At 40.7% G+C, this 27,428-nt stretch overlaps 1 protein-coding gene across 8 annotated transcripts in view; it reads left to right on the forward strand.

The window, feature by feature from the left end:
* Positions 1–27,428, forward strand: part of LOC140738238 (citron Rho-interacting kinase-like) — a 244,104-nt gene that overhangs the window by 159,226 nt on the left and 57,450 nt on the right. For all 8 annotated transcript variants that reach the window (XM_073065370.1, XM_073065371.1, XM_073065378.1 and 5 more), the window contains 7 exons: positions 6,914–7,018; positions 7,659–7,799; positions 11,409–11,516; positions 13,136–13,298; positions 19,184–19,348; positions 19,969–20,106; positions 20,882–21,062. In XM_073065370.1, coding sequence (XP_072921471.1) covers positions 6,914–7,018; positions 7,659–7,799; positions 11,409–11,516; positions 13,136–13,298; positions 19,184–19,348; positions 19,969–20,106; positions 20,882–21,062 — 1,001 coding nt within the window. The remainder of the gene's footprint in view (positions 1–6,913; positions 7,019–7,658; positions 7,800–11,408; positions 11,517–13,135; positions 13,299–19,183; positions 19,349–19,968; positions 20,107–20,881; positions 21,063–27,428) is intronic.

The following is a 27,428-nucleotide window of genomic DNA, read 5'->3' on the forward strand; positions in this document are numbered from 1 at the left end:
ACAGTAGTTTTGTGCTGTCACAGACAATCCTATGGCCATTGTGAAAGCAAAATTCCGCTTCCACCAGGTAACCCAAGTGGATACGTCTCCTCTGCTCCTCGATGCAGGTTTCCTCCGTGTGCCCCGTCTGGCCAATTTACGCTGCTCCATATTAACAGGGAACTCTGTAAACACCAACCATCCGAAGTCCCAGGACATCTTTGACTCGCATAAGCTGTGACTTGACCTTCCTTATGGGTTTGTAGATGGCATTAATCCAGTATGTCTTCAGGATCCTGGCGATCCTTCCAGAAACTGTGGAAATACAGGGAAGCCAGGCAGTAGCGATGGGTTCCTCCTCATTGTTTGGTTTCCTGGTTTTTCCATCAGCCCTTTTAAGGGCCTGAATGATTTCCTTCACCTTGCAGCCATTCTGTAGGAATGTTGTAGTAATCATCTTCTTTCCTTGGGGAAATTTCTCTGGGTCTGAAATAGTTTTCGCACAGTTAATCAAAGTAGAAAGAACCACTCTAAGTTGGGAGGCATGATGGTGGCTGATATTGTTGAGGTACATGTCTGTGTGAATGGGTTTCCGATAGATGCCATACCAGATGCTGCTGTCCAGTTTCCATCATATTAGAATGTCCAGGAATAGAAGGCAATGATTCTTCTGCATCATCATCATTGATTGAATGTTTGGATGTATGCTGTTCAGATGGTGGTGGAACTGGCCTGGAGCCCATGAGGCCACACCACATAAGTATCATTGATGTATCTGAACAAGCATTTGGGGCATAACGGTGATGAACTCGGCGTCTCCTCAAACTTCTCCATGTAAAAATTAGCAGTACTCAGTGACAAGTGTAATCCCATGGCCACTCCGTCTGTTTGTTTATAGTCGTTCCCCTTATAGAGGAAGTACATTGATGTAAGGGTGTTTTCAAAAAGGTCAATGGCACCGTTATCAAACCCTGACCTCAGGAGAACCAAGCTGTCCTTAATAGGAACACTTTTTAGCCATGTCAAAACTGACCATTATGTCCTCCGGGGTCAGCTGGATGTTGGTTATCGGTTTTACAAAGTCGGTCAAATCATGATGTGATGCTCACAGCCCTCAACAAAGGAAGAAAGCATGTTTCTTTAGATACATCAGTGACACCTTCCTAGTGTGGCCTTATAGACTGATTGGATGAGGACTAACCAATCAGGAGGGATGGATGATGGGGATATATATATTACTGGACTAGACATGACTAGGCATCATCCCTGATGAAGATGGAAGAGTTTATCATTGAAACATCAGTTAAAATCAATACCTGTCCCTGGCTGGAAGCCCAAGAAGAGCTTTTTTGGACAGACCAATGAGTCTCACATCAGTGGTAGAGAAGTTACTAGGGAGAATTTTTAGGGATAGGATTTATGAGAGCTTGGAAAACTATGACCTAATTAGGGAGAGCCAGCTTAGCTCTGTGTGGAGCAAGTTGTGCCTTACTAACTTGTAAGACTCTGTGTTGATTCCTAATGATGGAACATGAACCTGTGGTGGACTCCTTTATTCCACACAGATTAAAACATCAGGCAAGATTAAAATCATCAAGGATGAGAGCAGAAAATGAACAATGTTCAGCACTGTGTGCCTGCATTTGATCAGTCTCTCTTGCTGCTGCTGGTCGGCAGAAGGTGCAGGAATCTTGGTTTCCATGTCATCGGGTTTGGGAGAGATGTGAGGGCAAGTTTTTTTTTACAGAGAGATTGGGGGTGCCTGAAATGCATTGCCTGGGTGGTGGTAGAGGCAGATATATTAGAGACTTTTAAGATACATTTAGATAGGCCCCTAAGGGAAATGTAAGAACATGAACATTGTATAGAAAAAGGGGATTAATTTAGTTGGCCATTGGATTACTAATTTATTTGGTTTGGCACAACACTGTGGACCAAAGTGGCTGATCCTGTGCTTTACTGTTCTACGTTCTATGTTATATTCCTTGCTTGTTTCTGTTTTACCTTGATTCTTTATTGATTTTTCATTTATTCTGTTTTAAAAATTCTCACATTCTCAGGTCTACCATTGTGTTTTGTATTTGATGTAAGAGAAAATTCTGAGTTCTTGGGAGCTCTCTTTGAATGGGAAAAGAGTAATGGCATGTTTTAGAGAAACAGATAAATGCAAAGATAGAATTGGTGGGAAATAAAACAGCATTAAAAAAATCACCAAGTACTTTGTCCGAATTTTAGCTTGTGGATTAGTAAAAGCAATGACCACTGATCCATGGTGGAGCAGTAGCATAGATATTGGTGTATGAATATTTAAAAATTCTTTTGATGTCTGAAGCTGCTATCTGCTATAGGAACAGTTTTTAATATTCTTTGTGCCCTAATCAAAACAGAAACTGATTCACTGACTACTCAAGTTCCAGCTCTTTAGATATCAATTGTCAGAGTATAATTTTTAATCATGCAATACTTTGAACAAAATCAAGATGGTGGTAATTTAGGAAAATTGCAAGTTAAAATAAGCAAGAATTATAGTGGTGTTTTTTATTCCATCCCTTCACCACAATTTATTTTATTCCAGAGAATTGCCAATGTATGCAATAGTTGGGAAGCAAACTTCAGTTAATATTGCAAGTGGCTATCCTCGTATGCACTCCTTTGGTTAAAAATATTGGGCTATTATTTCCAGCAATAGCTAAAAACTGTAAGCATAAGAACCTCATTTCATCACAATAGAGAATGATACCTTGAACTGGAGTAAGGGAAGAAATAATCAACTGCATTAGGATGTTTGAGTTTATGGTGCAAATTAAAAGATTCTAGAAGTTATCACATAACTTATGCAGAGCTATCATTTAATCATGTAGTGCAAGGTGTCACTCTGTTAAAGAAAATAAGATTTCACAGTTGAAATAATTAGAGCAAATCCATCCAAATCTAGAACAGAGGCATTACCCGATTACTGACTGAAAAATGTTACGTTCTATTTTGGTCTAAGCACCCTCTGCAATTTTTTTCTATGTCTATAAGTAGAATTATATTTGCACTTTTTATATGTAAGATTTAACTTTTAAAGTGAAGGCTACAAGTTGTTTTAATTTTTCTGTATTTGTGGTGTAGTATTTGGGATCATTATAAATGTTCTGCTAAATTTATCGTATTTGGATGTTTTTCCTTTGTTGCATCTAGTATTTGAAATAAATGCAGTTGGTAAGGAAATTGAACATTGCATCATGCTGCCCCATTGTAACTATTGCAAGTTAGAATAAAGGTTTATGAAATATATAAATGGATGGTAAATAATGTGGATTGGAATTAAATAAGATTGTTTAAATAACTATTCAACCTACAGATATCCTATTTTTACAGAAGTTATATTAATTAATATTGGAATGAAAAATTCAATAACTTCAGGATCTTTGGCATGATACTACTCTGGCATATTCTCTGGACTTAGATTTTATTTCTATTAATATCCAAACACATTTTAATGCAATTTTTTTTGATTTTACACAATGCTATGATAAACTTGTCTGTGGGCCCCGGTGTATTCAAAGTGAATGCAGCAGACCTCACCTGATGAGCTGGATGCCTAACAATCAGGATTTCTGAATAGTCAGATGATGGCTTATCAGAGCTTTATTGTACGTGAGATGTACAGTGCCGAAGCGGGACATTCATCCTGACTGGTCCATGTCAGTGTAAGTGTTTTAGTTGAGGAGACAAACAGGAAAAAATAATATATAGCTTAGTTTGTGTAATAAATATGTGATCATATTTCAGTCCGCCCTTCTCATCTGCTATCCATGCCATTGGGTAGGTAGTTGCAAGATGTAATCCCATACAATTGAATGATTTTTATTATTTTTTAAGAAGTGAGTTTTATTTCAAGATATTTTACATAGTGAATTGCCTGATAGTTACTGTGAAAATTGTACCTTGACAAACAGCAAGAAGAAGTTTCATATTTTGGTGAAATATGAATTGGATTGACTTAAGAAACCAATTACACTAAACTAAAAATATTTTGCTTCCTAAATACTTCTGGGTGTATCTCATGGATCTTAGACAGCTGATCATGAAAATCATCAAGAAATTTCCCTATCATGCACCATTATTTTTGAACTTCACTATATTTGTTATTTCAATTCATAATTCAAGTCATTTAAAATGTTGCCCACACTGTAAGCTAAAAAGTTTTTTATCTTGTCCAGGAATACCTGGGCAAGCTTAGGCGGGCAGATGCTGCTTATCAGGTCAGGTTTTAGAAAGGCTATAAATTTCTGTGAACGATTTTGATGTTTGACTCGGATGTTTCCCAGAATAAATGCTGCTAAGATTAAGGAAGGCATTTTTGTTGATCCACGAATCAAACAGGTCTTTAAGAACAGGCAATTTGAAGAACTTCTTGCAGGACCAGAGAAAATCACATGGAAGGCATGTTCTTGAAAATTATCTTGGCAACTATAGAGCACCAAGTTACATGCAGCTAATGGACAATATGCTCTAAAGATTCTTCGGCAACATGTCACTAAAGATACATTTTCTGCATTTCCATTTAGACTTCTTCCCTGCAAACCTTGGTGCTCTCAGTGATGAGCGTGGTGAAAAGTTTCACCAGGATGTTGTGGTCATGGAGAAACCGTATCAGGGCAACCGGAACCCATCAATGATGGCTGATTATTGTTGTACATTTAAGAGAGAAGCCTCAGACACCTGAGTACAAACAAAAATGATCAACAAAACATTTTTAGCTTAGTTGAACTACTGCAAAGTGTCAGCACCATTATGCAATTAAGCGCATTATATTCAATACAAGTTAATTTCTTGTTTCTCCATATTCCTACATGATACAAGCAGTCTGAAATTATACTTGAGTTCAGCTTCAAGCGGTGTATCATAAACAACAAATTCTGAGAAAGGAATACTTTCTTAGTCTGGCCTCTACCCTTTGACCTGTTTGGCAGAAAAAAATGTTATAAACCAGTGTCATATAACTTAAAATGTTCATAATGCACAAAACACTAAACAATTTATTAAAAGAATTTTAAAAATGTTTGCTTCATTAATATTCTTTCAAACTAATATATGAAAATAAATAATTTTGCAAAGTAGGAGGAAAACAAAGGTGTAAATACTTACCTAGAATCCTTTCAAGAATTTAAATGCATATTTTCAAGGATGAGGTTATGGAGTACCTGGAGGCATATGACAAGATAGGCAGAACTCAGCATGGTTTCCTTAAAGGAAATTCCTGCCTGACAAACCTAGTGCAATTTTTTGAGGAAATTACAAGTAGGCTAGACAAGGGAGATGCAGTGAATGTTGTGTATTTGGATTTTCAGAAGGCTTTTGACAAGGTGCCGCACGTGAGGCTGCTAAACAAGATAAGAGCCCATGGAATTACGGGAAAGTTACATATGCGAATAGAGCGTTGGTTGATTGGCAGGAAACAGAGATTAGAAATAAAGAGATCCCATTCTGGTTGGCTACCGGTTACCAGTGGTGTTCCACAGGGGTCCATATTGGTGGCGCTTCTTTTTACGTTGTATATCAACGATTTTGGATTATGGAATAGATGGCTTTGTGGCTAAGTTTGCTGATGATACAAAGATCGGTGGAGAGGCCGGTAGTGCTGAGGAAACAGAGAGTCTGCAGAGAGACTTGGATAGATTGGGGGAATGGGCAAAGAAGTGGCAAATGAATTACAATGTCGGAAAGTGTACAGTCACGCAGTTTGGTAGAAGAAATAAACGGGCAGACTATTATTTAAATGGGGAGAGAATTCAAAGTTCTGAGATGCAACGAGACTTGGGAGTCCTCATGCAGGATACCCTTAAGGTTAACCTCCAGGTTGAGTCGGTCGTGAAGAAGGCGAATGCAATGTTGGCATTCATTTCTAGAGGAATAGAGTATAGGAGCAGGGATGTGACGTTGAGGCTCTATAAGGCACTGGTAAGACCTCACTTGGAATACTATGTGCAGTTTTGAGCTCCTTATTTAAGAAAGGATGTGCTGACATTGGAAAGGGTTCAGAGAAGATTCACTAGAATGATTCCGGGAATGAGAGGGTTAACATATGAGGCACGTTTGACCACTCTTGGACTGTACTCCTTGGAGTTTAGAAGAATGAGGAGGGACCTCATAGAAACATTTCGAATGTTGAAAGGCACGGACAGAGTGGATGTGGCAAAGTTGTTTCCCTTGGTGGGGGAGTCTAGTACGAGAGGACATGACTTGAGGATTGCAGGGCACCCATTCAGAACAGAGATGTGAAAATTTTTTGCGGCAGTGGATGCCAAGTCATTGGGTGTATTTAAGGCAGAGATTGATAGGTATCTGAGTAATCAGGGCATCAAAGGTTATAGTGAGAAGGCGGAGGAATGGGACTAAAGGGGAGATTGGATCAGCTCATGATGAAATGGCGGAGCAGACTCGATGGGCCAAATGGCCGACTTCTGCTCCTTTGTCTTATGGCATACTTTCTGTTACTTAATGATAAACAATTGTTTATAAATTGCTATCTCGCAGGGGAGCAAGTGTCTAGTGGATCAGCAAATAAAATTATAAATCCAATATGCTTTTGTAAAAATAATTGTTCAAAAGCAAATGATTGTAAATGCTGCATATCTGAAATGTAATTGGAAAATGGAAGTATTCAACCCAAGACTTTAACTCTTTCTCTCTTTATGGGTCTCTCAGTACTGTTATATTTCTCTATATAATAACAATAGCTTAATTTCAAAATACTTCATTGGCACTGTGGAATTTTAGAATGCCATAAAGTCATGAAAAGGGCTTAATTGGGAGCTATTTCCCGTATTTTCAAAATGTTGTTTTGCTTGCGTTACAAGATTATTCATTTAATCTGCTGCATCATAAAAGTGCACTACTGTACAAATTACTTGTATCAGCTTCTTGTTGTTTATTTTCACTGCAGCTGAGTGACCTGGAAAAGAAGCACGCCATGCTGGAAATGAATGCACGTGGCCTTCAGCAGAAACTGGAGACAGAGCGAGAACTAAAACACAGACTAATTGAAGAGGTAAACAAAAGTTAGAGATTATTCCTTGAAACACTAAACATTAAGGTAAATACTTGGATTAAAATTGGTTAGTATTTGGTTTTGTTCTTTTGTGTAAATTACCAAGTTCTATGTTGAAGTTAATGTTATTGACAATTGTCATGAAACTATCACGAGATTGTTAAAAATTGATTGGTTAATTAATACTTTTCAGGAAGGAAATCTTCCCAGTCTGGACTAGTTGTGACTAACGAATGTGGTTGAATATAATGCGCTTGATTCTTGTCTCTGAAATGGCATAACTAGCCCCTCTAAAGGGCAATGAATTCTAGCCTTGTTAGCGATGTGAACAGCTATTTTACAAAATAGAATTAGGTCTGATGGAACCCAGAATATATATAATCATTAACAATTCCATGTTAAAAAGTGATTTATAAGTCAAATAATGAACAAAATGAGGAACTCCCTGATAAAGAATGATAATTTGTTGTGCACTACTTAAACAGAAATTTAGCACTTTGACAGTTTTGCTCATTTTTAATCCCTGGTGTTGTGAATACTAAAGTAGATTATAACTAACTAAACTTGTCTTTTTTGTCCATTCTTTCTGTCCCTAAATTTGCACGTTATCCGCTCCTTGTGATTTTTTCGCCTGACTCAGCAAACTAAGCTACAGCAGCAGTTGGACATGCACAAGACGCACATCTTCCGTTTGACTCAAGGACTGCAGGAAGCCTTGGATCAGGCTGATCTATTAAAAACGGAGCAGAGTGATTTGGAGTATCAGATTGCAAACATGCAGGTGAGCAGTAAATGCGAAGAAAATCAAATTCAGTTATCATATTACTTGTAAACTCTGATCATCTGCAATCTTTGATCTGGTAACCTGCTTCAATGACTATTATCCAGTAGCATTTACATCGATGTTAATGAATTATTGGTGATCAAACTTAACTTCTACCTGAGGAATGATTTGGATCCATTCAAGTTTGCCTACTATCACAACAGGTCAACAGCAGATGCCATTTCATTGGGTCTTCACTCAGCCCTGAACCTGGACAATAAAGATGCATACATAAGGATGCATTCAACACTATCATTCCCTCAAAACTAATCAATAAGCTCCAAAACCTAGTCCTCAATACCTCCTTGTGTAAGTGGATCATCGATTTCCTCACTTGCAGACCCTGGTCAGTTCAGACTGGCAGCAACGTCTCCACAATCAATATCAGCACAGGTGCACGAGAAGGCTGTGTGCTTCGCCTCCTGCTCTGTTCACTTTATACTTATGACTGCGGGCTTAAGAACTGTTCCATTGCCATATTTAGATTTACCAATGACACCACTGTTGTTGACCAAATCAAAGCTGGTGACATATAAGCAAGTAGAACGGAGATTCAAAATATGGCTGAATGTTGCCACAGTAGCAACGCTCACTGAATTTCAGCAAATTAAGGAGCTGATTATTAACTACAGGAGGAATAAAAGCATAGACTATTTTCTAAACAGGGGAAAAATTCAGAAATCAGAAGGACTTGGGAGTCCTCGTGCAGGATTCCCTAAAGGTAAATTTGCAGGATGAATCGGTGGTGAGGAAGGCAAATGCAATGTTAGCATTCATTTTGAGAGGTCTAGAATACAAACCACATTCTGAGTATTGCGAGGAATTCTGGGCTCCTTATTTAAGAAAAGATGTGCTGGCATTGGAGAGGGTCCAGAGGAGTTTCATGAGAATTATTCCAGAAATGAAAGAGTTAACATATGAGGAGAGCTTGATAGTTCTAGGCCTATACTTGCTGGAGTTCAATAGTTCCATTTAATATCAGATAATATATAATATACAACCTGAAATTCTCACTCCCCACAGACATCCTTGAAACAGAAGAGAATCCCCAAAGAATGAATGACAGAAAAACCATAAGAACCCCAAATCCTCCTAGCCACCTCCCATGCACAAGCAGCATCAAACCCTACCCTTCTCCTCCCCCACTTATTCTAGCATAAACCATCAGCATTCACACGACCTACTGTGCAAGCCCCAAAGAGAGACTATGATCTAGAGTACATGAAAAACCAATTGTTCACTCCAACATTTTTGACATCCCACAGACACCCTCACTAACAAGGGAGGAACAGGTATCACTCCTTCCATAGCAACAGAGGAGAAAACAGTCACTATTTCAATGTTACAGTCAGTCTGAAGCGTTGCTTTTTATTCCGAGTTTCCTGACTCAAGAATTGGCAGCAAACTCACGCTCACCATTGAGGGGGAGAGAGAGAGAGAGAGAGAGAGATTGATTGATTGATTACCAAGTGCAGAGTCCCCAGACAGCCACTCCTGCTGTCTTCAATGTTCTGGCTCCTGGTACGCTTCAGTTTGTGACAACAGTGAGAACTTGTGTCCACAGGGCCATGCAAGACCCCAAAGTTGCCCGACTTCAAGCCAAACCTGGATATACTGAAACAGAGCCAATTGGTGAGCTCCAAGAATGAGAACGTGCCATCGTGCAGAACCGCAGTTTTGAGTGCCGCTGTAGATCAAAGATCCCAATAGGACCCCAACCACCCTGTAAAGGCATTAAAGACATTAGAATAGGAATAGGAAGAATTTGACTGTTTGCTGATGAGCTCGGAAAAGTTGTCCTCTGGTGCCATCTTTAGCTCCGCCAAATGAAATTGAAAGACCAACTGTAGATAGAGCAGATGTGGAAGTTATGTGAACTTTGGTGGAGGAGTCTAGGACTGGAGGGTACAGCCTCAATAGAAGGATATCCCTTTAGAACAGAGATGAGGAGGAATTTCTTTAGCCAGAGAGCAGTGACTTCATTGCCACAGATGACTATGGAGGCTGAGTCATTGGGTATATTGAAAATGGAGGTTGATAGGTTCTTGATTAGTAAGGGCTTCAAAGGTTACGGGAAGAAGGTAGAAGAATAGGGTGGAGAGGGATAATAAATCAATCATGATGGAATGGCGGAGCAAACTTGATGGACCAAAATGATCCAATTCTGCTCCTATGTCTTATGGGCCTATGGTCTTTCTCAACATATTGGTCAAGAAAGTGATTTGAAAAGTTCAAACAAGTATTATAACTATGTGTACTTTGATAAATTTATTATTATAGTACATATATGTTACCATATACTACCTTGAGATGTATTTTCTTGCAGACATTTACAGGACAAATATTCAAATTATGACAAACAACGTAAACAGACAAAGACTGACAAACAACCAGTGTGCAAAAGAAGACAAGCTGTGCAAATAAAAGATAAAAAAACTGAGAATATGAATTGTAAGGTGTCCTTGAAAGTGAGTTTGAAGCTCATAGAATCAGTTCAGAGTTTGTTCAGGGTAGAGAATATATATCCACACCATCAATTCTTCCTCGCTACTGTTGCAAATTTGCTTTTACTATTCAACGTGCCTTTGTCTAAAGTCTGCCATGATTACCACATTATTTTTGTTACATGTGCTTTATAAGTACCTTATAAATATTGTGACCTATTTTAGCACTACTGTGTAGACCCAGTTTCACCTCCCACCCTAGACTCAATCATCTTATAACATTCCCAATCCCTCTCACACCACATGCTACCAAAAGGCTCAGTTGGACCGACACCCACCATCCCTCACACCCCTATCAGACCCAGCCTCCCTTCTCAAAGTCTTATTGTCATTCATCAACACGTTTTATTGCATTGAAAACCATAGGCCTCTGATGATTAAGTTTGTAGCAACAGATCTAAAACCGAGATGTTCTTGGCATGATTTACAATCACCAGCTTTTTAAAAATAATTTTTAGGCCAGTGCTTTTCTCTAGCTGAATTTTTTCAGGACAGAGTGATGACTCTGTTAGTCTGATTGCACAATGATAAATAATCAAACAACAACTTATACAAATAAATGTGTGTATTCATCTAAAGAAAAATTAATGGTTTTGAACCAAAACCTGAAGATATTTCCATAGATGATTAAAGGAAATATGTACTTTTAAAACAGGTGAAGCCAGAAGAAGCTTGTTTTCTCAATGAAATGACCTTTGATTGGGCTGTTTCTATTGAGGTAGTTGAAGCAGAATCCTATATTGTATATACAGTCAGCAAGCTATACAGTAGGCTCTGGGTGGCAGGATAGTGTAATGCTATTTAAATGTCAATGACTCTGGTTCAATTCCCACAGCTGTATGTAAGGTGTTTATGCATCACTGGGACCACAGAGATTTCTCCTGTTTCTAGGATGTACGGGCTAGTACACAGAGAGCCTGCTTTGTTGGCGCCTCTTGCAGGCTCTCCCCAGCACATCTTCAGACTGTGTTGCTTGATGATGCAAATGACACATTTCCCTGTATGTTTTGATGCACAAATAAAGATAATCCTTAAAAATCTTTGTTGTTCTTTCTATTTACAGATGGTGTTCTCCCATGATAGAGTGAAGCTGGAAGGTACTATCTCTCAACAGTCTAAACTCATTGATTTCCTACAATCAAAGATGGACCAGTCAATTAAAAAGAAAAAGGTAATTAAATGGGAATGCAAACTGAAGCTGGATCTATGGAATTATGCTAATATGATGCCTGTTTAAAATATTTTTCAAAAGTTCAATGTATATTTATTATCAAAGTAGGTATACTATATACAATTTTAGCTGCAGGTCTCAGCATTGCATTCTCTTTTATCTCCAATTACTTATTTCCCTGACTCTTACTTGTGTACATGCCAGAATCTTCAAAATTAGCTGGGGAAACTCAGCTAAGCAAAGCAAAAAGGTAAAGATAGATTTATTTCAGGGTCAAACTGAAGGAGTAGGCTTCTTTTCAAATATAAAATCAATGTACACATTTTTTCATTGAACAGGATGTAGTGAGGGAATCTAAATATTTTCTGATAAAATGTTCATATAATGAGCCTTATAATTGGTTAAATAACACTAAAACATAAATAATTTGATTGAAGATTAAAAATTCTGTTTCTTTAAAGGTACTTCATTCATAGTGCTTTACTTATCCTCTAAAGGAGAGGGCCTGTGTCCAAGTGTGACTTTAAAACAAACTTGATCTTCACTGACAATTGAAATCTAGTATGATTACAATTGATTGAACTATAAAGTAGTTGACCTGATCAGAAGTTCATTCATTAATATTCCAGTGTTCTGAAATTCCAGTGAAAGACCTTGTTGTGCATACTCTTGTGTTGAAAGATATATTTTGCTATTGTATTTCTGTTTTATGTTTGTGTCTTTGACTGTCTTAAGACCCCTATTCATAGATACTATCCTTCTCTCTTAATCTGTCATTACTTATAACTTGGTGCCTTAGGAAGGCGACGTCCATTATTAAGGGCCTCCATCACCCAGGCCATGCCCTCTTCTCATTGTTACCCTCAGGAAGGAGATACAGAAACCTGAAGGCACACACTCAGTGATTCAAAAGCAGCTTCTCCTCTGCCATCTGGTTCCTAAATGGACATTAGCCCATGAGCACGACCTCACTTTTTGAAAAATATATATTATTTCTATTTTGCATAATTTTTAATCTAATATACATATATAAGCCTATTGTAATTGATTTTCTTATTATATTTTTCTTTATATATCATCATGTATTGCATTGTACTGCTGCTGCTAAGTTAACAAATTTCATGGCACATGTCAGTGATAATAAACCCAATTCTAATTCTGATTCTGATAACACCTTCATCTAAACCATCCACCTTTGCCCCAATGCTAACTATACTGTAACCTGATCAATTTTTCCCATTCTACATGAATAACATTATTTTCCCATGTCTTGCCCATTTCTGATATGGGTTAAAAGAAAATTAACTCTACTAATAAAATCAGCGACTAGAGATGAACATTTATTATTTACTAATTATTGTTCTTGAACAGGAGGACTATTGTTTGTATTCTTTATCTAATGATTTACTCCTTCAAAATACACTATATATCCTTTTGAAAATAGTTCAATGCTACTGCAACGTTCAGTTTCAGTACTTCAGATGAGGATTATATCCTTACTACAGACTCTCCCGGATTTCCATTTTATCATTTATTCACTTCCATAGATCTAGACACATTATGTGGTGTTCAGGGACTGAGCAAATTGTTCTCATCACATTGCCATTCCTTGCATGCAGAGTTTGTTTGGGCGCCGGCGTGAAGACCCTACTCTCCCTGTCCAAGTTCCCATGCAGTATAATGACTTGAAAGTGGCCTTGGATAAGGAGAAATGTCGAAACATGGAGCTAGAGGATGCACTACAGAAAATACGTGTAGAGCTGAAATGTGTTCGGGAAGAAGGTAAGAGCATTGAAATGCTCAAGAGCTAGTTAATGTACCTTTGAAAAATATGCAATAAAATCTAGCTGTGAAAAGAAACCCTCAAAGGTCATTATATAGAGCAGAATTGAAAATGTAGACAGGTTAATACATCTGAAGGTTTTTTTTTCCATGTTGAGTGTGTTTAGCGTTTTCTACTCGTTGACCATAAGACATAGCAGAATTAGCCCACTCAGCCCATTGAGTATGCTCCGCCATTCCATCATGGCTGATGTATTAACCATCTTGACCCCTTCTTCTGCATTCTCCATTAACCTTTGACACCCTGACTAATAATGAACCTGTCAACTTCCACTTTAAATGACTTGCCCTCTACAGCCATCTGTTGTAATGAATTCCACAGATTCACCACTCTCTAGCTAAAGATATTCCTTCTCATCTCTGTTCTAAATAGAAGTCCCTCTATTCGAAGGCTGTTTCCTCTCGTCCCAGACTTACTTACTATAGGAAACATCCTCTCCATGTTCACTCTATCTAGGCCTTTCAATATTCAGTGGGTTTCAATGAGATTCAATCCCCCGTTCTTCCAGCTGGTACAAGCCCAAAGCCGTCAAACACTCCACACACATTAACCCTTTCAATCCTGGAATCATTCTCTGGGCCTTCTCCAATGCTAGCTCAGCTTTTGTTAGATAAGAGGCCCAAAACTGCTCATAATACTCTAAGTACACCTACTGTGGTCTGATCAATGCTTGTTCTTACATTCTAGTCCTCTTGAAATGAATGCTAACATTGCATTTGCCTTCCTTACCACTGACTCAACTTGCAAGTTAACCTTCAGGAAATCTTACACAAGTACTCACAAGTTCCCTTGCAACTCTTATTTTTGAATTGTCTCCCTGCTTAGAAAATAGTTTATGCCTTTATTCTTTTTACCAAAGTGTATGACCATACACTCCCCTACACACTATATTCCATCTGCCACTTCTTTTCCCATTCTCTAGTGAGGTGTAAATTTTGAGAGTACAAAGCTTGCATGTCAGAATAAAAGGTGAAGGTAAAAAGTGCAGGGAACCTTGGTTTTCAAGAGATATTGAGGCCCTGGTTAAGGGGTAAAAAAGAGGTGCATAGCAAGTATAGGAAAGGAACAAATAAGGCGCTTATGGAGAACAAAAAATGCAAGAGTACACTTAAAGAAATCTGGAAGGCTAAAAGAAGGCATGAAGTTGCTCTAGCAGACAAGGTGAAGGAGATTCTACATGTATGTTAAGAGCAAAGGAATTGCAGGGACCGAAATAGTCCTCTGAAAGACCAGAAATGTAGTCCATGTGTGGAGCCGAAATAGATGGGGTGGTGATCTTAACTGTATTCTTTGCATCTGTATAGACTTGGGTGAGCCCATAGAAGTGAGGCAAAGCAGCATCAACTTCATGGACCCGGTACAGATGACAGAGGAGGAGGAGGAGGAGGCAAATCAGGGCGGATAGATCCCCAGGGCCTGACAAGGTCTTCCCTTGGACCCTCTGAAAACAAGTTCAGAAATTGCCAGGGCCCTAGCAGAGATATTCAAAACCATCTTAGCAACAGAAATTTGTACCAGAGGATTGGAGGAGGATAGCCAATGTTGCTCCATTGTTTAAAAAAGGCTCTAAATAGAAACCAGGAAATTATAAATCAGTGACTCTGACATCAGTTGTGGGAAAGTTATTGAATGTATTCTAAGGAGCTGGATATACGAGTACTTGGATAGACGTAGACTGATTAAGGGTAGCAGCATGACTTCATGCGTGGTAGGTCATGTCTAACCAATCTTACAGACTTTTTCAATGAAGGAAAGTGGATGAAGGCAAGACAATGAATGTTGTCTACATGGACATTAGTAAGGCAATTGATAAAGTCCTGCATGGGAGATTCAGTTGCTCAGCATTCAGGATGAGCCAGTAAATTGGCTTAGACATTGGCTTTGTGGGAGCAGCCAGAGAGTGATAGTAGAGGATTGGCCCTCTAATGGAGGCTTGTGACTGGTGATGTGCCGTGAGAATTGGTTTGGTTCCTTTGTTTTTTTTATCATCTACGGTATATCAATGATCTGGATTGATAATGTGGTTACCTGGATCAGCAAATTTGCGGTTGACACCAAGATTGGGGGGTGTATTGGACAATGAGGAAGGCTATCTTGGCTTGCAGCTGGGATCTGCATCAGCTGGAAAAATGGCTTGAAAAACAGGCAAATTGAATTTAATGCAGGTAATTGTGAGGTTTTGCATTTCGGTAGGACCGTCTTACACAGTGAACGGTAGAGTACTGAGGAGTGTAATAGAACAAAGGGATCTGAGTATACAGGTGCATAATTTGCCGAAAGTGGCTTCACAGGTTGTAAAGAAGCTATTGGCACATTGGACTTCATAAATCAATGTATTGAGTACAGGAGATGGGATGTTATGTTGAGGTTGTATATGAAATTGGTGAGGTGTAATTTGGAGTATTGTGTGAAGTTTTGGTCACCCACTTACAGGAAAGATGTCAACAAGGTTGATAGAGTGCAGAGAAAATTTACAAGGATGTTGCTGAGAACCTGAGTTATAAGGAAATATTGAATAGATTACGACTGTTTTCTTTAGAGCGTAGAAGATTGAGCAGAGATTTGATAAAATTATACAAAATTATAAGGGGTACAGATAAGGTAAATGCAAGCAGGCTTTTTCCATTGAGGTTGGGTGGGACTACAATCAAAGATTTCCACATTTAAAGGAAGTTTGGATAGGTACATGGATAGTAAGGAAATGGAAGGCTGTGGTCCTGGTGCAGGTTGATGGGAGTAGGCAGTTTAAGTGGTTTTGGCATGGACTAAATGGGCTGAAGGACCTGTTTCTGTGCTGTCCTTCCCTATCACTCTGTGACTCTCAACTTGTTGAACTCCTTCTGCAGACTCTCTGCTTCTTCAACGCTCCCTGCCATTCCATCTAGTTTTTAAGCCATCAATTCCATCATCCAAATTGTTGATATATAACGTGAACAGAAGTAGCCTCAATACCAACTCCTGTGGAACACCACTAGTCACTTGCAGCCCACCAGAATAGGCCTCCTTTATTCCCATTTATTTAAGGAAACAACATCCACTGACTCTTCTTTGTCTCCTTTGTTTTTTCCTCAAAGAATTCCAACAGATTTGTTGAGGCACTTTTTGGGAGATGCATTTATTTCTTGATGACTTTAGTATAACCATGATTGGTGAAGGCTTATTGATGCATCAGTTAGAATTAACTAAAAAAACTTCCTGACGTGTATAAAATAAAACTAATAAAGACAATAAAATTTAAGAGAAATTACTTTCCTCAGAGTGTTGAACTTGCTACCTCATAGAATAGATATGGCCAATATCGTAGATGCATTTAAGTAGAAGATAGAAAACTGAAAGAAGGGTATGGAAATCTGGATTTGATTAGATATGTTGAAACCATGACTATGGCCCTAAATTTGGTCTGTGGGAAATTTTAGTTTGCCCCCTCTGAAGAGATACCTCCTCTAAAGTATTATGTTTCATGTCTGAAATACCATGCATGGCAGAATGGGCCTTCCCTTCATCATCCACTGGTGTTTCAGAGAGTCAAATTGCAAATACAGTGTGTTGGGGAGTGGATCATAGAGGCTGGGGAGAGATCATTGTAAGGTGTTTGGTCGCTCTACGCCTGGAGAGAGAGAATGATGAGGGATTTGGTGACAGGAGAGTGGGTGGGTGATCTCCTTAGATTCTCTTGAAGTGGCCAGTTAAAGCCAGGTTCTTTAACTAATGATAAAGCAGTCTATCTGTTTTGATCACCTTTGATGCTTTTGTGGGACTTAATGCAGAGCAGAAGGTTTGTTAGTTACATGCTACCTGATTGTGAATGCCTAGTGCCCTCTGCATTATTACACCATAGTGCCAAAATTGCTGGAAGCACTTTCAGCCCACTGGGTTTTGATGCAATTTATAACTTGACTGTCAAGCTCAAAACCTCAGTCACACTTGGATTAGATGACGTGCCTCTTGCAAACCTAATTTAGACATCAGCAGAACAGAAGCAAAATGCTTCAATGTTGTTATTGTTGTACTACAAGAGCCTTGCCATGGCTTTAGATATGCATCTTCATCCAGTGATCTCTTACTGGCAAGAAAATTAATATTTCCAAGATAAAGGTATGCCAGACTTATAAATGAAACAGATTAGGTTATTTTAGAAATGTCCATTTTTTTTTTTACAAAGTTAGAGATCTTACTCTTTCTATTTGCAATGGCATACTATCAATTGCATTTTCCCCTTGAAATTGCAGACCATTCATTATTGATAGTTTTATATCCTACCAACAGCTCTGTGGGAGTGCATTCGCCAGAAAGCTTGTAGTAGTTCATGAAGGAAGATCTCTACCATTTTCTCAAGAGCATTTAGGGATGGTCAATAAATGATGGTCCTACTAGTAAAACCCAGATCCTGACAGATGTATAAAAAAATAAAGAATGGGAGATGGCATGGGTTGGTACACAATTTTGGGATAACTTCTATTTTATGCAGAGTAAAAGCCAACCAGAAATGTAATGCAATGGTCAGGTCTAGTGCTGACAAGGGCCATGTGCGAGGGTGTTTGTGGCAAATGAGGTGAGGCAGGAATGAAATCGGATGAGTCTTGATGCAATGTTTTAACTAGAAACATTAACCATCCCTTTGTAACCACAGCTACAGCTTGCCCCACTGAGTTCCAGCAGTTTGTTTTACTCCAGATTCCATCTGAAATCTCCCGTTTCTCATGAAATCAGTGGCATTGCAGTGTTGACAATAGGTTAATGATATGATCTCAAATTCAATTGGGATCATGTATGGCACCAGATTTCAGTATGTTCCTGGTGACCACATGGCTAATGTGACTTATGATTAATGGATTTATTTTGGGCAAGATTGTAAGTTAATGGTGATAAAAGGAATAAAATCAAGCATTTCAAATAATGTTTGCTTTACTGTATTTACGAAGTCTCTGGTGCTCATGGTCCATTTTTTTGCCAATTATTTTTAGTACAAGTTGAGTACCTTTTATCCAAAATTCCAAAATCTAAAAACCTCTGAAATCCGAAATTTTTCTGAGCACTGACGTAACATCACAAATGGAAAATTCCACAAAGCACTGGGAAGGTTCCCAGGCGATTTGCAGGTCTCTGCACACCACATACAGTTCTGAGAAATGACCTCACATATGTAACGAACAGAAATTAATGAAAAATAGAAAATCACTGCATAAAGCGAGAAATGAAGATCTGGATTGTGTATTGAAAGAGGGGAATCTTCAGTATCAGAGTGAACATATGCCGCTTAACGGTACACTGATCATGAAACAAGTAATGATCTATCACAACAAACTGAAACTTGAAGGTAACTGAATATTCAGGCTGGTTGAAGAAGTTTAAGAAAAGGCAATGCATTACATTTTTAAAGATCTATGGGCGATAAAGTGCCTGCTGATCACAAAGCAGCAGAGAAATTCATTGATGAGTTTGTCAAGATCATCACTGAATGGCTGCATCAGTACAAGTGTGATGATCAAGTATAAGACAAAGACAGCTTATCATATAGCCATATAACAATTACAGCATGGAAACAGGCCATCTCGGCCCTTCTAGTCTGTGCCGAACGCTTACTCTCATCTAGTCCCACCTACCTGCACTCAGCCCATAACCTGCCATTCCTTGCTATCAATAGCAAATAAATTCAGAGTAGGAAATGATAGTGATCCCAACCTATCTCATTATATTCTCAAATCAGAAAAAATCCAAAACCTGAAACATTTCTGGCCCCAAGCATTTCAGACAAGGGGTAATCAAACTGCATTCCCTTCTGAAACGGTCAATGATTAAGCCTTTACTGTCTTTCTTCTTATAGCCGCTCATTTAAAAACAGTGGATCACCAGCCACAATCAACACCTGCTACAGCCAGACACCAGATCCTCATGTCTGCAATTGTCCGTTCCCCAGAGCACCAGCCAAATCCTATCAGCCTACTGGCTCCACCTTCCAGCCACAGGAAGGAGTCTTCTACTCCTGAAGGTGAAGTGGTTTTGAATAATAATGCAATTGGACTGTTGTAACCATGTTTCAAATGTATGTTTTAAGAAAGATTGCAATATTACCAGAAAGTGGGTTGGAATTTTAGTATCTTGGGGAATTTGTCTGTGTGTCTGGTAATAATGGGTGGTGGCATCCGTTAGTCTCGTGAGACTGTGGATCTGCGCCTGGAATGGTTTCCAGGGTGCAGGCCTGGGCAAGGTTGTATGGAAGATCGACAGTTGCCCATGCAGCAAGTTTCCCCTCTTCATGACACCGATGTTGTCCAAGGGAAGGGCAAGGGCCGATACAGCTTGGCATCAGTGTCGTCGCAGGAGTTGCCAGAATGAGGTTGAAGGCAACGTCGGACTGCCTTAGGGACTCCAGCGCTGGACTTGTCCTCAGGGTTTACTCCCGAAGCCTTCCCCGTGAGTGGGTATGGCCGCAAGGCAGTGGAGGTTTGAAACCAGAGTTTTCCCCCTCTTAGATGGACTGCCTTTCCAGGGTGACAAGCTCCATCTAACCGAAGCACTTATTTTAAGACGCCAGGACCCGCCTTAATGGACATACCAATAAATAGTTGCTTCCCAATAGCCAGGGTCATGTTTCTTTTTTTTTCCCAGAATTTGGTCGGCAGCTGAAGGAACGTATGCATCATAATATTCCGCACCGTTTCACCGTTGGCCTGAACATGAGAGCTACAAAATGCGTCGTTTGCCTGGATACAGTACATTTTGGCCGCCAAGCAGCAAAGTGTGGAGGTAAGCCCTGATTCTAAGCTGATAGCTTTATTTTTTATTGTCTATTTTATGTGGAATAGTCTTTTTTTTGAGCAAGTGTCTTAGTGTGTGCAGTATTGTTTTTAATTAATCTGTAAAATTAAATTTCAGAAGTCCCTAGTCCATATTGCAAAGTCATTATGAATTCACCATTTTGAGCTCCCAGTACAGTCAGAGTCATGATAGGCTTTCATCAACAGGATTTTCCTTCTAATCCAATTCTGTTTCAGAAATACAGACTCATTTAATTTACGAGGTTAAAAAGCTTAAGTTTTTGCTTAAGCTTACTTCAAGTTGTGGATGATTTGAAAAAAAAAATAGTAGTACAAGTATTTTGGTCTCACTTATTTTTGTCCCAGAACATGAACATTATGTTTCACCAACAATAATTTTGTTTTTGACCAGCTGAAACGAGTCAATGGTCTTTCAGAAACTGCTGAAATCACTGTAAATCACTGTCAATGCACCCTAGCAATACCTCTTGATGGTTATCTTAGTACAATGTCTCCCTATTCCTTGTGCAGATTTTCCATTCTCAGTGGCAATTACTTTGTGAGGAGCATAATACTGGCTGGGGTGGGGGTTGGGAACGATCGTGCAGAAGACCATTCCATTGGCGAGGCACAGACGTAACAGTCTGAAAGGACATATTCCAGGATTCAGATTTAGTTCTTTTATCAATCTTATTATTACTGGTGTTGCATTTGCAGTACTTCTTGTAATTCTAACGTTGTTAAATGTTTTTTTCTATCTCTAGAATGCCAAGTGATGTGCCATCCTAAATGCTCCTCTTGTCTACCAGCAACGTGTGGGCTCCCTGCAGAGTATGCTACACACTTCACAAAAGCATTCTGCCGTGACAAAATGAACTCACCTGGCTTACAACTAAAGGACCCAACATCAAATATGCGGCTGGAGGGCTGGATGAAAATTCCCAGGTGAATGTTTCTCAAAACAGTGGTGTCCTGGATATGAACTAAACTTCTCATTGTCTTGTTTTAGTACAGCAACTTTCCATAACCCTGTTTTCCTTCTCATGTGTGCTTTTTCTTCCCTTAAATAATTAACTCATATGCTTTCTCTTATTTCAATCTCCTTATTATTTACTTACCTGTTTTCCTCTCTCCACCTCTTTATTTTTGTCTTCCTCTATTTTCTCTCTCTTCCTACATCCCTGGTGAATCTTACGGTCCTTTATGGTTAATTGGAATATCCATGGGCTTTATACATTTCCTACATACAAGTGGGGACTAATAGAAATTCTTTTGTTCACAAAAATTTATTTGAAATCTTAAGATGGAAGCAATGTGTCTCAGGAAGATTTATGGAGATACTTTAAAATTTAATGGTTTATGAGCTATTGCCATTGAACTGAAATCCATGATTGAGTTAATGGTAATGTATCAAAACTTTGCAGTGTAGTTCTGTTTGGCAGGCACAATTGGAAACATACATACGATAAGAATATAAAATAAAATTTCTAAAAGAACCGGCAAGGAGACTCTTCAGCATGACATTTTCAGGCTCAGCGGTAGAAGAAGCAGTCCTAATGGTTGGAAGATCTACAAGTGTAAACTTTCTGTAGTTACTGTGCACGCAGATGTGAAAATAGAGTGGTTAATCGAACCGAATGACTCTAAACAGGACTTGTAGTCATGTTGAAACTACTTATAAATGATGGATACCATGAGACTTCAGATCTTGCTGAGCTTAATCTCTCAACTGAGTTTGAATCTACTGAATTACATGTTAATGCTTTGTATGCGTTAATGTTAAAAAATGTTGTTCTTTTGAAAATGAACCAAATTCAAAAATTTGCAGCCATCTCTTGTATTTCTTGGCAATTTTTGTTTTTGGTGGGAGCAATGACACTTTTGAAGTTATTAGGGAGCATCAGTATGAACTGATTATGTTTGCATTCATACCCTTCCACAAAGACAGATGTGTATTTATCTCACTTTCCCCTCTGGACGAGGGGCACTAGGGGAAATTGTGCAATTTTCTCCAGCTCCACTTATTTCTCCACTAACCATGCAGTCTAGGGACTTCTTTAGTACAAGCAATTGTCTCCCATGTACTGATCAACCCTATTTCCTCATGTGATGTTCTCTTCACAGCATCCATCCTTTTAACCAGTTGGCTCTTCCACTTCCAAAATCCTCAAGTGGGGTTATCCCAGCAGGCTCACTCTTTACACTTCTGATCCCTCGCCTCACCCTTTCTGAAGTCCACAAACAGTTCTTTGGTCTTACTGACGTTGAGTGCAAGGTTGTTGCTGCGACACCACTCAACAGATTCAGGAACAATGACTTCCCTTCAACCATTCGGTTCTTGAACCAACCGGCACACCCTAGTCACTACAGATTAGTAACACAGTGACTACTATTTCCTGCTATTTCCCCAATAATGTTACTTCCTCCTTTCTAGATGCCAATTTTTCTCCTCTGACCCACTTCCTTTCCACTCACTCCCTCTCTGCTCTTTTGACTTCCACATGTGTGTGATGAGCTGTTCAGGCCTTGCGGGGAGTCAGAGCATTGGGCTTCCAGGTTTCTGGAGGACCTAAATTTGTTAATTGTTGTATTAATGAGAGTTTCTGCTTTCTGTTTAATCTTATTAAGGTTATTGTTTATTTTGACTGACGCAAGTTTTTCCATATTCTGGGATTATTTCAACGGACTCCTGTTTGACACTTATGGTGGGTCCTAGCTTTCAGAATATTACATGTCACCATGTCACTTGGCCAGGCCACTAATGTTTTGTTGGAACTGCTATGAATAAACCCTGGTTGCCATCTCCACACGAGGGTCTGATTTTCCTCTGCACTTGGGTTCAGACATTTCCAGTGGTGATCATGCTGATGTGATTGCAGGTGTAATGTGTCCTTTCTCCTCTTCTCTTCCTATCATCCATGCAAGTGAAATAACAATCCCCTTAACTTCTTCCAACCTAGTGTATTCACTGGATCAAAAAAAGTATACCATAATGCGGGCTCCTCTACATTGGAGAGACCAACTACAGATTGGGGAACACCTCCATCTTTGTGGTATTCTTGTATTAAATCCTAATGGGTAACCTGGAGCTTCCTGAGACCTTTCACTCAGACCTTTCTATGATCTCCTCCGTTGTTATGACAGGGCTCAACTTAACTTGAAAAGTAGCACCTTATATTTCATTTGGGTATGCTGCAGCCTTGTTATAACAATGCAGGAGGTCACAGACAGCTTGGAATAGAAACAAGATGGAGAGATAAAGCAGCCAGTGTGGTACAGTGTCCATTGTGTAAGTGGTGAGTCGTGTGAATCCAGTGTGGTACAGTGTCCATCGTGTGAGTGGTGAGTTGTGTGAATCCAGTGTGGTACAGTGTCTATCGTGTGAGTGGTGAGTTGTGTGAGACCAGTGTGGTACAGTGTCCATCGTTTGAGTGGTGAGTTGTGTGAGTCCAGTGTGGTACAGTGTCCATCGTGTGAGTGGTGAGTTGTGTGAATCCTGTGTGGTACAGTGTCCATCGTTTGAGTGGTGAGTTGTGTGGTACAGTGTCCATCGTTTGAGTGGTGAGTTGTGTGAGTCCAGTGTGGTACAGTGTCCATTGTGTGAATCCAGTGTGGTACAGTGTCCATCGTTTGAGTGGTGAGTTGTGTGAATCCAGTGTGGTACAGTGTCCATTGTGTGAGTGGTGAGTTGTGTGAGTCCAGTGTGGTACAGTGTCCATCGTGTGAGTGGTGAGTCGTGTGAATCCAGTGTGGTACAGTGTCTATCGTGTGAGTGGTGAGTTGTGTGAATCCAGAGTGGTACAGTGTCTATCGTGTGAGTGGTGAGTTGTGTGAATCCAGTGTGGTACAGTGTCTATCGTGTGAGTGGTGAGTTGTGTGAGACCAGTGTGGTACAGTGTCCATCGTTTGAGTGGTGAGTTGTGTGAGTCCAGTGTGGTACAGTGTCCATCGTTTGAGTGGTGAGTTGTGTGAATCCTGTGTGGTACAGTGTCCATTGTGTGAGTGGTGAGTTGTGTGAGTCCAGTGTGGTACAGTGTCCATCGTGTGAGTGGTGAGTTGTGTGAGACCAGTGTGGTACAGTGTCTATCGTGTGAGTGGTGAGTTGTGTGAGACCAGTGTGGTACAGTGTCCATCGTTTGAGTGGTGAGTTGTGTGAGTCCAGTGTGGTACAGTGTCCATCGTTTGAGTGGTGAGTTGTGTGAATCCTGTGTGGTACAGTGTCCATCGTTTGAGTGGTGAGTTGTGTGAGTCCAGTGTGGTACAGTGTCCATCGTGTGAATCCAGTGTGGTACAGTGTCCATCGTTTGAGTGGTGAGTTGTGTGAATCCAGTGTGGTACAGTGTCCATCGTGTGAGTGGTGAGTTGTGTGAATCCAGTGTGGTACAGTGTCCATCGTGTGAGTGGTGAGTCGTGTGAATCCAGTGTGGTACAGTGTCCATCGTGTGAGTGGTGAGTTGTGTGAGTCCAGTGTGGTACAGTGTCCATCGTGTGAGTGGTGAGTTGTGTGAGACCAGTGTGGTACAGTGTCCATCGTTTGAGTGGTGAGTTGTGTGAGTCCAGTGTGGTACAGTGTCCATCGTGTGAGTGGTGAGTTGTGTGGTACAGTGTCCATCGTGTGAATCCAGTGTGGTACAGTGTCCATCGTGTGAATCCAGTGTGGTACAGTGTCCATCGTTTGAGTGGTGAGTTGTGTGAATCCTGTGTGGTACAGTGTCCATCGTTTGAGTGGTGAGTTGTGTGAGTCCAGTGTGGTACAGTGTCCATCGTGTGAATCCAGTGTGGTACAGTGTCCATCGTTTGAGTGGTGAGTTGTGTGAATCCAGTGTGGTACAGTGTCCATCGTGTGAGTGGTGAGTTGTGTGAATCCAGTGTGGTACAGTGTCCATCGTGTGAGTGGTGAGTCGTGTGAATCCAGTGTGGTACAGTGTCCATCGTGTGAGTGGTGAGTTGTGTGAGTCCAGTGTGGTACAGTGTCCATCGTGTGAATCCAGTGTGGTACAGTGTCCATCGTGTGAGTGGTGAGTTGTGTGAATCCAGTGTGGTACAGTGTCCATCGTGTGAGTGGTGAGTCGTGTGAATCCAGTGTTGTACAGTGTCCATCGTGTGAGTGGTGAGTCGTGTGAATCCAGTGTGGTACAGTGTCTATCGTGTGAGTGGTGAGTTGTGTGAATCCAGTGTGGTACAGTGTCCATCGTGTGAGTGGTGAGTTGTGTGAATCCAGAGTGGTACAGTGTCTATCGTGTGAGTGGTGAGTTGTGTGAATCCAGAGTGGTACAGTGTCTATCGTGTGAGTGGTGAGTTGTGTGAATCCAGTGTGGTACAGTGTCCATCGAGTGAGTGGTGAGTTGTGTGAATCCAGAGTGGTACAGTGTCCATCGTGTGAGTGGTGAGTTGTGTGAATCCAGTGTGGTACAGTGTCCATCGTGTGAGTGGTGAGTCGTGTGAATCCAGTGTGGTACAGTGTCCATTGTGTGAGTGGTGAGTTGTGTGAATCCAGTGTGGTACAGTGTCCATCGTGTGAGTGGTGAGTCGTGTGAATCCAGTGTGGTATAGTGTCCATCGTGTGAGTGGTGAGTTGTGTGAATCCAGAGTGGTACAGTGTCCATCGTGTGAGTGGTGAGTTGTGTGAATCCAGTGTGGTACAGTGTCCATCGTGTGAGTGGTGAGTTGTGTGAATCCAGTGTGGTACGGTGTCCATTGTGTGAGTGGTGAGTTGTGTGAATCCAGTGTGGTACAGTGTCCATCGTGTGAGTGGTGAGTTGTGTGAATCCAGTGTGGTATAGTGTCCATCGTGTGAGTGGTGAGTTGTGTGAGTCCAGTGTGGTACAGTGTCTATCGTGTGAGTGGTGAGTTGTGTGAATCCAGTGTGGTACAGTGTCCATCGAGTGAGTGGTGAGTTGTGTGAATCCAGAGTGGTACAGTGTCCATCGTGTGAGTGGTGAGTTGTGTGAATCCAGTGTGGTATAGTGTCCATCGTGTGAGTGGTGAGTTGTGTGAATCCAGAGTGGTACAGTGTCCATCGTGTGAGTGGTGAGTTGTGTGAATCCAGTGTGGTACAGTGTCCATCGTGTGAGTGGTGAGTCGTGTGAATCCAGTGTGGTACAGTGTCCATCGTGTGAGTGGTGAGTTGTGTGAATCCAGTGTGGTACGGTGTCCATCGTGTGAGTGGTGAGTCGTGTGAATCCAGTGTGGTACAGTGTCCATCGTGTGAGTGGTGAGTTGTGTGAATCCAGTGTGGTACGGTGTCCATTGTGTGAGTGGTGAGTTGTGTGAATCCAGTGTGGTACAGTGTCCATCGTGTGAGTGGTGAGTTGTGTGAATCCAGTGTGGTACGGTGTCCATTGTGTGAGTGGTGAGTTGTGTGAATCCAGTGTGGTACAGTGTCCATCGTGTGAGTGGTGAGTCGTGTGAATCCAGTGTGGTACAGTGTCCATCGTGTGAGTGGTGAGTTGTGTGAATCCAGTGTGGTACGGTGTCCATTGTGTGAGTGGTGAGTTGTGTGAATCCAGTGTGGTACAGTGTCCATCGTGTGAGTGGTGAGTTGTGTGAATCCAGTGTGGTACGGTGTCCATTGTGTGAGTGGTGAGTTGTGTGAATCCAGTGTGGTATAGTGTCCATCGTGTGAGTGGTGAGTTGTGTGAATCCAGTGTGGTACAGTGTCCATCGTGTGAGTGGTGAGTCGTGTGAATCCAGTGTGGTACGGTGTCCATTGTGTGAGTGGTGAGTTGTGTGAATCCAGTGTGGTATAGTGTCCATCGTGTGAGTGGTGAGTTGTGTGAATCCAGTGTGGTATAGTGTCCATCGTGTGAGTGGTGAGTTGTGTGAATCCAGTGTGGTACAGTGTCCATCGTGTGAGTGGTGAGTTGTGTGAATCCAGTGTGGTACGGTGTCCATCGAGTGAGTGGTGAGTTGTGTGAATCCAGAGTGGTACAGTGTCCATCGTGTGAGTGGTGAGTCGTGTGAATCCAGTGTGGTACAGTGTCCATCGTGTGAGTGGTGAGTTGTGTGAATCCAGAGTGGTACAGTGTCCATTGTGTGAGTGGTGAGTTGTGTGAATCCAGTGTGGTACAGTGTCCATCGTGTGAGTGGTGAGTTGTGTGAATCCAGAGTGGTACAGTGTCCATTGTGTGAGTGGTGAGTTGTGTGAATCCAGTGTGGTACGGTGTCCATCGAGTGAGTGGTGAGTTGTGTGAATCCAGAGTGGTACAGTGTCCATTGTGTGAGTGGTGAGTTGTGTGAATCCAGTGTGGTACGGTGTCCATCGAGTGAGTGGTGAGTTGTGTGAATCCAGAGTGGTACAGTGTCCATTGT

The sequence above is a fragment of the Hemitrygon akajei genome, chromosome 14 (genome assembly GCF_048418815.1).
Source record: "Hemitrygon akajei chromosome 14, sHemAka1.3, whole genome shotgun sequence".
Lineage (NCBI taxonomy): Eukaryota > Metazoa > Chordata > Chondrichthyes > Myliobatiformes > Dasyatidae > Hemitrygon > Hemitrygon akajei.